Raw genomic sequence first — 11,657 nt, forward strand, 5'->3', positions numbered from 1 at the left:
TTTACATGTTAAGTCAATGCAAAGACGCGAATAGACATCCTTCAGGCACGATTCACACGGATGAGGCCACGCGAATGAATCGCTCGAGGTGGAAAATCTGAGTTTTAGTCGACGTTCGTGCTGCATTAACCAATCAGGAGCTTGCTCTTGCTGGGGTGTGATTATGACGTAGTGCCTGTTGTTGGTGTCCCAAGAGGAAATTCTCCTGTCGTCACCGGACTACAGCTCATCAAACTGGGCTCGGCTCAAGTCTAAAGCACTGTTGAAAGCTTCCATCTAGGCGTGGGACGATAACCGTTTTCAAGGTTTACTGCGGTTTGGAAAAATCAAGGTTTTAAAATCCCCAACATTTTTAATTTACATTTTTTTTGTAGTTTTTTTAGGACAACAGTCTCTTCAGCAGGAAAGATATCCAAAGATGATGTTGTAAATAGTAAAGAAATCGGTGCTTTTGAAACAAATGAAGACAGCAGAGGTCAATGATTCACTTTAATTATTTAGCCTGACATGTTTACTGTCCCAAAATGTTTGAAATGTTTCTCAAAATAAAATATTTTGTGTTTAAAGAGGAAAAAGGTTTTTACTCGGACATTTAATAAGAATATATTTTAGAGCCGTGATCACAATACCATCAAACCGTGATATTTTTATCCAAGGTTATCAGAATCTTATACCGGCCCATGCCTACTTCCATCATCCAGATACAGTTTCTGGAGGAGTTGATGAACTCACAAAGCTGCTGCACCTCTGAAATGATCTAGTGCACTCAGACACGGCTCCGAACAAATCAACGCTGTTTTTCAGCCTCTCTAAAGCACATAAAGCACAGCGACCGTCTCAATAAAATCCACCTGAGCCATTTAGTAACAAAGCTGGAGTCACCGGGCAGAAAATCTGTTTGGTGAAATATTCAGGTTTCAAATGAAGGCTTGAGCATGATACAACACATCAAATCTTACATGTTGTCCCGAAAGTTACAGTAATAAGCAAGACACTGCTGGAAACCATATTCTCTGTTTTATTAAAGTGGCTGTCAAATATTTTGACAGAAGCCCTAACAAGCCCTGCCCATGACATGAATCCGCATCTATTGGAAATGAATTTGATGCACGAATAAAGTGAGTGACCTCAAAATGTTCACGCGTCTATTTATGCACGAATAGCGTGAATTATTCATGCAATTTTGCATCTGATGTGAACCCAGTATGAGGATAGGACAATATTAGGGGAAAAAAGGAATCTGAGAGTTGTAAACATGAACTAAATATTGAGGAATTAGCCTTTAAGGTTATCTAAAGTAACTTAAGCAATGCACATAACTAATAAAGAACACGTTTGATATATTTACAGTGGGAAATATACAAAACATCTTTACTTAAACTCAAAAACGGCTGGGTAGTTGTGACTCATTTGGAACAGGTTGGGTTCATTTGGTTAATTATGTTTATCTTACACTTTTTAACCCAATTGTTGGGTTGGGTTGAGGCCACATTGCTAACTTCTAACAATTTTTGTCTTAAATCATTTTGACTCCGACAATGTATTTATGGCTATTGCCAAATATAAACTCATAAAACTTCACATTGGTTTTGTGGTCCAGGGTCACATTTGTGTGTTAGACTCTAAAAAAACACTGGGTTGTCTTCACCTAATGATGGGTCAAATATGGACAAACCCAACTGTTGGGTTAAAAAGTGTCATTTAAACTTAAAGTCCACATAAACTGGAAGCTGCTGAGACTTTTATTTCAGTATGTTGATGCACTTCAAACTGAAACTGAATATTGAGTAGGGGGCGGGGCTTTATTTCAGTATGTTGATGCACTTCAAACTGAAACTGAATATTGAGTAGGGGGCGGGGCTTTATTTCAGTATGTTGATGCACTTCAAACTGAAAATGAATATTGAGTAGGGGGCGGGGCTTTATTTCAGTACGTTGATGCACTTCAAACTGAAACTGAATATTGAATAGGGGGCGGGGCTTTATTTCAGTATGTTGATGTACATCCAGCTGAAACAGAATACTGAGTAGAGGGCGGGGCTTTATTTCAGTAGGTTGATGTACATTCAGCATAAATTGAATATTACGTAGGGGGCGTGGCTTTATTTCAGTATGTTGATGTACTCCCAACTGAATCTGAATATTGAGTAGGGGGCGGGGCTTTATTTCAGTATGTTGATGTAGTTCACAACTGAAATTTAATATTGAGTAGGGGGTAGAGCTTTCTTTTGATTGTCATCCCCTCATAGCAAACTAATTAACAGAGGCATGATTAAGAATATTGATGTACAGTTGCTATGGAAACCCTTAGGTTTACATCAACAGAAGGAGACGCTCCAAAATTCAAAGTAAACGCTCCGATTTAGATGGATTGTTTTAATGGATTAACTTGAAGATGAATTATTGATTTTAAGAATAATAATGTCTGCTAGCAAAATAAACATTGTAAATTTAGATTTCACACAGACTTTAAATTAAAGAATTAACCCAACATTGCGTTTTTGCATATTTCAACATTCGGTTAAAACAACCCAGCTACTTTCTTGGAGTGTAGAAAGAAGTAAAGCTCCAACAAAACTTTGACTGATGCATGCAATATATTACAACACACTTAATTGTCAGTATTAACCCAACATTGGGTTTATCCACATTTGACCCAACGCAAAGAAACCCAGCATTTATTAACAGTGTGGAAATAAGGAAAGCTCAAACAATCCTTCTATTGATGCAGTAATTGACAGCATTAACTCAACGTTGTGTTAAAACAACCCAACATTTTTAGTGTAGAGTACAGAAAGAAGAAGGCTCCAACAATCCTACTATTGATGCATTAAATATATTAAAACGGACAATATTTAATTGACAATATCACAACATTGGGTTTGTCCATACCCAATGTTGGGTTAAAACAACCCAGCATTTTTTAGAGTGTACAAATCAGTCAAGCTCCAACAAACCTTTGACTGATGCATGCAATATATTAAAACACATTTAATTGACAGCATTAACCCAAAATTAGGCTTGTCCATACCCAAGGTTGGGTTAAAGTTTAGTTTAGACAGTCGAAAGAAGAAAAGCTCCAAAAAACCATCTACTGATGCATGCAATGTATTAAAGTACATTTAATTGACAGCATTAACCCATCATTGGGTTTGTCCATACCCAACATTGGGTTAAAAATGTTGGGTTAAAGTTGAGTTAAGATTGTAGAAAGTACAGCTCCAACCAACCTTCAACTGATGCATCCAGTTTGTTAAAACACATTTAACTGATAGTATTAACCCAGCATTGGGTCTGTCCATACCCAACATTTGGTTAAAACAATGGTAGGTTAAAACAACCCATCATTTTTTAGAGTATAGAAAGAAGAAACCTCCAACAATCCTTCTAATGATGCATGCAACATATTAAAACAGATTTAACTGACAGCATTAACCCAACATTGGGTTAAAGTTGTGTTTAGAGTGCAGACAGACGTAAAGATCCAACAAACCCTCTACTGATGCATGCAATATATTAAAACAAATTTAATTGAGAGTATTAACCCAACATTGCTTATAAATATTTCACGCAATGTTGAGTTAAAACAACCCAGAATTGTTTTAGAGCACAGAAAGGCGTAGGGTTGTAACAAACTTTCGACTGATGCATGCAATACATTAAAACACATTTAGTTGACAGTATTAACTCAACATTAGGTTTGTCCATACCCAAGGTTGGGTTAAAACAACCCAGTTTTTTAGAGTGTACAAATCAATAAAGCTCCAACAAACCTTTGACTGATGCATACAGTATATTAAAACACATCTAATTGATAGTATTAACCCAACATCAGGTTTGTCCATATACCCAACGTTGGGTTAAAACCCAGCATTTTTAGAGTGTAGAAAGTAGAAACCATTCGACCGATGCATGCAATTTGTTAATAACATTTAATTGACAGCATTAACCCAACATTGGGTTTGTCTAACACATTTCAGCCACTCATATTTCTCAGAGAACAGATAACCCATCATGCGAGTGTGAGATTTACCTCTCTTTGCTCCTTCAGGCACAATCCTGTAGACTTTGTATGGATCTGAGATGTCCAGCTGGCTCCGCTCCACCAGCTCATCGAAGTCATTGCTCTTGTTCAGGGCGCAGCGCAGTCTGGTCTTCCACGTCGGAGGGTCTGGTTTGTCCAATCCTTCCCTGTATTTGCCCTTAAATAAAGCCCAGGCCTGCAGTCATCAAGAGCAGGACAGAAGAGTCAGACCAAGGGAAATGAAGAACTTTCTACCAAATAAGAGAACAGCTACTTTCACACTGAAGTGTAACCAAACATGTCACCAACGGTGTACGCTAAATACTCTGATTTCAAAGAGAAAACAAGACAGCTTGCTGACCCCATTAGCAGATTATTTAGCTTGTTTTAAGGAAAAACTCACTTAATTTGGACTCATTATTTCTAAAGACAAGACTACACTTTTGTGGTCATCTAAAAAATACTTCTTGATTTCAGAATTTGCTGATATTTGGACTAGAACAAAAACTCTAAAGCATGTTTTGCAGTGTAGGTTTTCAGGGAAGAACAGTGATGTTTAGGTGAACAGATCCTAAAATTGAGGAATTTTTGGAAAAGATTTGAGGAATTAAAACGTTTTGTTGATATTAAAGATTCTTCATGGAGTAATCAATGCCATTTTTGTTTGTTTTAAACATGTAATGCCTGCACATTTACAACAGGGGTGCCCAAACCTATTCATATAAAGAGCCAAAAACCAAATATTATTATGAGCCGTGGTTAAATATACCAAAATTGTCTTACATTAAAGTTGCCATGGGTAATTTCCTAATTAATTTTATAATATTTATGAATGAAAAAACACAACATTAATTTAAATGCTCCCACTTTATATTAAGTGTCCTTAACTACTCTGTTCTTGCATCAAAACAATAAATACAATGTACTTACTGTGTTCATAAACAATGTACTTACTGTGTTCATTTGAGAACACTTGTGGTGCTCTTGAATTGGGATAGGGGTCGGGTTATGGACATGTTTGGTGGTGTGGGTAGGGTTGGGTTAAGGTGTAAGGAATAGTCAACAGTGTATTTACAAATGTAGTTACAGAATTTAATTACAGATGTAATTAAATACAGGCGTTTAATCAAGTACACAGTAAATACATGTATTTACACAATAAGTACATCGTAATGAGTTATTAATTTTGGTGTAAGTACACAGTAGTTAAGGACACTTATTATTAAGTGGTGAATCCTAAATACATTAGTCAAGCAGAATCTGCCTTTGCCTTGATTTGCTCACCAAGGTCTCTGCATTGTCCTCTATCCATCAGGTGACAGTATCTACATTTAAACTAAATCTGAATAATTCACGATATTTCATTGAAACATTTCATTTCATTTCAGTTTTTAACAATAAAACAAAAGGTTGCAGTAGACTTGAAATGACAATCTCTAAACCATCCCAATCAATCTTGCACTCTTCTTAGATGAAATGGTGGGCCAAATCAAAAGGTTTCCAAGGGCCAATTTGGGCCGCGGGCCTGAGTTTGGGCATCTCTGATTTAGAAGGTTGTCCCAAAAGTTATTTGAACACTCAAAGTATGAGTCAAAACTGTCCGATGTTACACAGTTGAAAAAAAAGTACATAAAAGTCTACAAAAATAAAGTTTGTAAACATAGAAAATAGAAAAATCATAGTCAATAAATCATAACTTACACTTTAACCAACCATATTGTGGAATAAAAAATGTCATACATATATATACACACATATATATAGCTGAAGTCAGACTATCAGCCCTCCTGTTCATTTTATTCCCCCAGACAACACATTTCTAATCATAATAGTTTAATAACTCATTTCTAATAACTGATTTGTTTTATCTGTGCCATGATGACAGCACATAATAGGGCTGCACGATATTGGAGAAATATGACTTTGAGATATTTTGTTTTTCAGCAATATATATATATATATCTTGGGATATGAAAACAATTTTACCAGACAGCCTGAATAGCTCTGTTTGGAAGGAATTCACTCATTTAGATTGACGGGGATGACTCTGTATAGGAGTGAATCACGCATAAAATAAAATAAACAAAATAAAAGCATAGATTAATACTATAGTGCAGATATAAAAGTGATATCGACAATAAAAGTCATTATTTAATAATGTCTAACAACATTAATGTTCAGTGTAAAATACTTCAATAAAATAAATCAATATTATAGATATAAATGGTATAATTGCTTGTGCCTGAAAACAGTTGCAGGCCTTAAAAACACAAGCAAATGATAAACCTTCACTACATTATAGTTCAATTCTGGAGTGACTCCACATATATCATGTGATCTAAACTGTGGCTCCTGGTCAAATATAATCCCAAGGTATAAACTCGACACTCCAGATCCTGCGACGTGACTATTGCATATGCACACACTGCTGAAATGATGTATTGTGCAGCGCTAGTGCATAATATTAGACTAGATATTCTTCAAGACACTAGTATTCAGCTGTAAGTGACATTTAAAGGCTTCACTAGGGTAATTAGGGTAAAGTTAGGGTAATTAGGCAAGTCATTGTATAACAGTGGTTTGTTCTGGAGACAATCCAACACTAATATTGCTGAAGGGGGCTAATAATATTGACCTTAACATGGGCTTAAAGCTTTTAAAAGCTGCCCTTATTCCAGTCAAAAGAAAACAAATAAGACTTTCTCCAAAATAAAACAATAGCCTTGCTCCATTAAATATCTTTTAAGAAATACTTGAGATAGAATAAATATTTCACCATTAATCTTGCCCTCAACTGTTTATATATAGAATAATAAAATATATATGTAAAGAGAGTTTTCATACATAGATTAAAAAAGAACATGCATTTATAAAGTTGTCCCAACATTTATTTGGACCCTCAAGCTACTTACAGGACCGTGAATGTCATCATGTCATCAGATAATAAGATATCAAACCACATGGCTGCAAACAAGCACGTTTTTCTAGGAACGTTTATTTTTTCAATGATCATTTTACTTTGAAAGAGACCGTGTCTGGCGGACGTATGACGTCAGCCCTCTGTTCCCCCACATTACATTAAAGGGATAGTTCTAGGGCTGCACAATATATCGTGTGAGCATCCATAGATGTGTGTGTCCGCAATAGTCACATCGCAAGATATGCAATGTTGAGCTTATAGATGAGCAGAAACGACAAGTAAAAACACAAGAGATTTGTGCAGAATTGAACTATTATAGAGGGAAATGTATTATTTTTGACTGTGTGAGCATTTTAAGAGAGTTTAAAGCATTTTATTAGCACATAAAGATGTTTAATGTAATTGAATTATAAATATGATCAAGACTGTGCAATGTTATTTTACATTCGATTATTGCGTTTCTGTACCCAAACACTGTGAGATTGTCCCCAGAAAACCATAAAGTATGTGTATATTTCACTGAATTATTTGCTCCATTGTGTTTATTCATGACTGTACATTATATATATATATATATCAGCATAATTAAGTTCACCCCATTTTGAAAATGAATATTTTTTATCAATTTCTCCATGTATTTTGGTGCATTTAAACAAAACAGATTTATTAAACAGATATTTATTTATTAACATAATATTTTAGTCACCAAACATATTTAGAAATTGAAAGTAATACAATTAAATTCATTGCAAAAGAAAATTACAACCTAAAAATTTAGATTTTTTTGCTTCTCTTGATTTTTAAATTCGTATTTAATATTTTTCCATTACATATCAATTTGGATTTACTAGTTTTTGGAACGTTATCGTAAGTTATCTTGTTAGATAAGCTCCAGATTTGGTTTCAGTACTGACTAATCTAATGTATATGCACAGATATAATAGTGTACAGCTTCCTATTAAACACATGAATGTAAAAGAGAGATTTGTGATGTGTGTAATTATATATGCTATAATAAATTACATAAACATATATTTATATTTCACTCCCCTACAAAATCATCCCAGTCAATCTAAAGTAATGACTTGGCAAATAGAGCTATTCAAGTCATCTGGTGAAATTGTATTTATATCGCAGGAAAAAAACAGTATCTTGATGTCAAAATTTCCCAATATCATGCAGACGTAGAAAGTTCACATAAAAATGACAATTTACTCGTTATTTACTCTCCCCCAAGAGGTTTTTAAACATTTAAGAGTTTCTTTCTTCTGTTGAAAAGCACCATCGACTTCCATAATAGGAAAACAAATACAACAGAAGTCAATGGTTACAGTTTTCCAACGTTTTCCTAAACCTAAATCTATTGTGTTCAACAGAAAAACGAAACTCAAACAGGTTTGTTACAGGGGATATTCTACCAGAAACGTACATTTGTACTTATGAAAAACGTGACAGGGTCTGACTTAAGCTTGTCGTCCTCAAAAAAATCCTACAAAAGAAGCCTAAAATCATACAATTCAATGACAGAGCGCATCCTTGATCACTGTCAGCTTCTTCTCCGTCAAATGATGTCACTTTCGAGTCATAGTTTTAAAGGTGCACGCATATTATGTGAAATTTAAAGCAAATGTGACAGGATTGACAGAAACGCGGGGGCAAATTTATTTGTATTATATATTTGTTGTATTTATTTGTAGAATTTATTTATAATTTCATGTTTGTAATCAATTGATGTGAATGATAACAACTTAAACTTGCTATTTCTGATGTTTTGTTATCAGTTTTTTTAGCATAACAAAACTATTAAAGCTGTGGGTTCAGATGGGCTGAGGGCAAGGACAATGAGAGGGTCAGTACAGTGTACAGTGTTTTTAATTAGGAAAAAATCTAAGAACCAAATGAATGACGTATTCCAACTCACAGAAATCAAACATCGGTCAATTTTAGAAATGTTTGGGATGAAATACCTTTTATTTACTGTATTTATGCTTTTATTTCAGGGACAGATAATGTACGTTTCTGGTTGAATGTCCCACAAATGATGACTGAATTGTCAGTTTTGGGTGAACTATCCCTTTAAATACAATCCTTATCCACCTGCAACCACTTCTTTCTTCGTTTTTACCACTGAATCGTATTGTTTAATAAAGATAAACACCAACATCATCAGTTTGTGAACCTTTTTGACTAAAAATGCATTAACTCAATATTCGGTTAACTCAATATTCGGTTAATTCGTTATTCAATTATAAACGTTCATCCATATTTGATCCAGCGTTGGCTAAAAACAACCCAGAACAACAGTAAACCTGTTTAAAACTGTTGTGTAGACTGTGTTTTAAATGATAAATATAATCAATAGTTTCTGAGGTGTGATTATATTCACAGAATCGTCTTTGGTCACCTTGAAGAGAGCGGCGTCCTCGTCGCGGTTGTAGTCCTGTTTTCCCGCGTGTTTCCATGGAATCCTGAAAATGGTTTTCTCGTCATTTTCCCAAACCAATCCGGAATACTCCCCGCTGTCAATCTGCTCGATGAGCCACTGTCTAAGTTTGCCATTCCCACAACTGACTGACATGATGCAGTCCCCATCTAAGTTCATGTCTGTGCGGAGCAGGTGCACATGCAGAAAGCAGATGAGTGCGTGCATGCAAAATAATACTCAATAATAATAACCATAACGCATGATCAAGTGAACCAGCAGGGGCAACTAAAAAGAATGAAGTGTGCATGCAAACCATGCGTTTAATATGCTACATTAAAAGCAAATTAATCTTAAAATATATCTAAAAGCGTGCGTTATGCAAATTATATCATATCATGTAGCGCATTAATACACAACACAGATGTTTGTTCTGACTCAAAAATAAAAAAAGTCTTACCTTAGTGAATGCAAGGCAGCTCGACTTGACTTTGGAAGCAGACTCTTCTCAAGTCAAAGTACTTAACTGATGTAGGTGGAGAATGGGTGGAGCTTTACGCAGAAGAGATTTTCTCCAGCAGCATTAAAGAGCCGGAGACTTCAGAGAAACGCAGAACCACAAGCGTAAACATCTAGCATGCGGGAAATCCCTCCGCTCAGCACACACACACACGGTGGAACAAATATATGTCGATAAAGTGTGCCAGAAAATCTCCCAGGGCCAGTCATCATTTATCCTGGCGTTTGATGTTTGTTTTGCCACGGAACAACACCGGGAACTCCTCTGAGAGACAGAGAGAGAGTTAACGTTAGTCCCGGTAAGAGATGCTGCTGTCGGTAAACGGCCGCTTTTATGTCAGCGTTTTGATGACACAGATAATATTTGTTTTTTTGACCACTAAATAATGTGAATACCTTCAATATTTAACTCATCAATTGTCATCATACTAAATTAAAAGATGTTATCACTCTATTCCAAGAACAAAAACAAGAGTTGAATATGCTTCCACCTGCTGTCTGATTGAGAAACTACACATTAAAATAGTCCCTCGGTATTTATAACTGTATTCCGGTAAGGTGCCCACTGTTCCAGCAAATGATTCTGGGTTGTCATAACTTTACGTTTTTGTAACCCATCATTGGGTAAAATATGGACAAACTCAACATTTTTAGATTATTTTAAATGGGCTAAATGAATACGGACATTTAATTTCAGTCAGCCAGCCTCAGCGCTTTTCCATTGTAAAATCACCACGTTTAAGGTCTGATTTCTTTAAAAAAACAATGATCTGATAGAGATACGATATAAAGTGGGTTTTAGACCGGACAACAAGCACTGCATTGAATTACATTTCCCCCAACATGTCTTTAAAATACGAGTTTATTTTACCCCAGTGTTTTCAATGGAGTTTCTGCGCTTGCTAATCTTGACGGCGCTAACGTTAGCGGTTACACAGTTCATCTCGTTTTACGCTTGAACAACTAAATAAACGCTTAAGTCTATTTAACTGATTGTATTTTAGTTACATTACAACATCAATGCTGTTAAAGGAACCAAATTAAATTGAAAATAGTCACATTAAGCTTTCATTATTGGCAGAAAAACACTAGCTATATACCCCATTAGGCTACACTCTTTAACCAAACTATTGGGTTTGTCCCAATATCATAATATAACAACCCAGCATTTTTGCTGTGTACTTACCTTACGTATACCTACCAAAATAATAGATTTACAATCAAATCTAATCAAGAGATGATTATTTTGTCTCTACATTGACAGTATATTCAGCAAATACACTGATGCTGAAAATGGTTAAGTAGATTTAACATAAAAATCATCTAAAAAGATTCATATGATCAGCAGAATCACATTAAATCAAGCCTGTTTTCACATTTGTACAACAGGTCCATTGAACGCTTGATTCTGATTGGCTAATGAGCACTCCTTATTTTTAAATAAATACAGCTTAAGTAGTTCGGGCAGGTTTTGAGCGCATTACAGCTCCATATCACTACGCCAAATGATTTCGGTTATTTTACTACATGTCAAAAATCATATTGAAACACCCTATTATAAAATATCTTAAAAGAACTGCCGCTCACTGGATATTTCCTCTTTGTCGGACCGTTCTCTGTAAACCCTAGAGATGGTTGTGCGTGAAAATCCCAGTAGATCAGCAGTTTCTGAAATACTCAGAGCAGCCCGTCTGGCACCAACAACCACGTTTAAAGTCACTTAAATCCCCTTTCTTCCCCATTCTGATGCTCAGTTTGACCTGCAGCAGATC

The 11,657-nt window shown here is 35.4% G+C and overlaps 1 protein-coding gene across 1 annotated transcript in view; it reads right to left on the minus strand.

The window, feature by feature from the left end:
* Positions 1 to 9,875, minus strand: part of irf4a (interferon regulatory factor 4a) — a 28,685-nt gene extending 18,810 nt beyond the window's left edge. Inside the window, exons 1-3 of the mRNA XM_056470423.1 lie at positions 9,827 to 9,875; positions 9,349 to 9,548; positions 4,034 to 4,220 (exon numbers count right to left, since the gene is read on the minus strand). Coding sequence (XP_056326398.1) covers positions 4,034 to 4,220; positions 9,349 to 9,546 — 385 coding nt within the window. The 5' untranslated portion in view covers positions 9,547 to 9,548; positions 9,827 to 9,875. The remainder of the gene's footprint in view (positions 1 to 4,033; positions 4,221 to 9,348; positions 9,549 to 9,826) is intronic.
* Between the last annotated feature and the right edge of the window lie 1,782 nt (positions 9,876 to 11,657).

Source organism: Danio aesculapii, chromosome 2 (assembly GCF_903798145.1).
Source record: "Danio aesculapii chromosome 2, fDanAes4.1, whole genome shotgun sequence".
Taxonomy (NCBI): domain Eukaryota; kingdom Metazoa; phylum Chordata; class Actinopteri; order Cypriniformes; family Danionidae; genus Danio; species Danio aesculapii.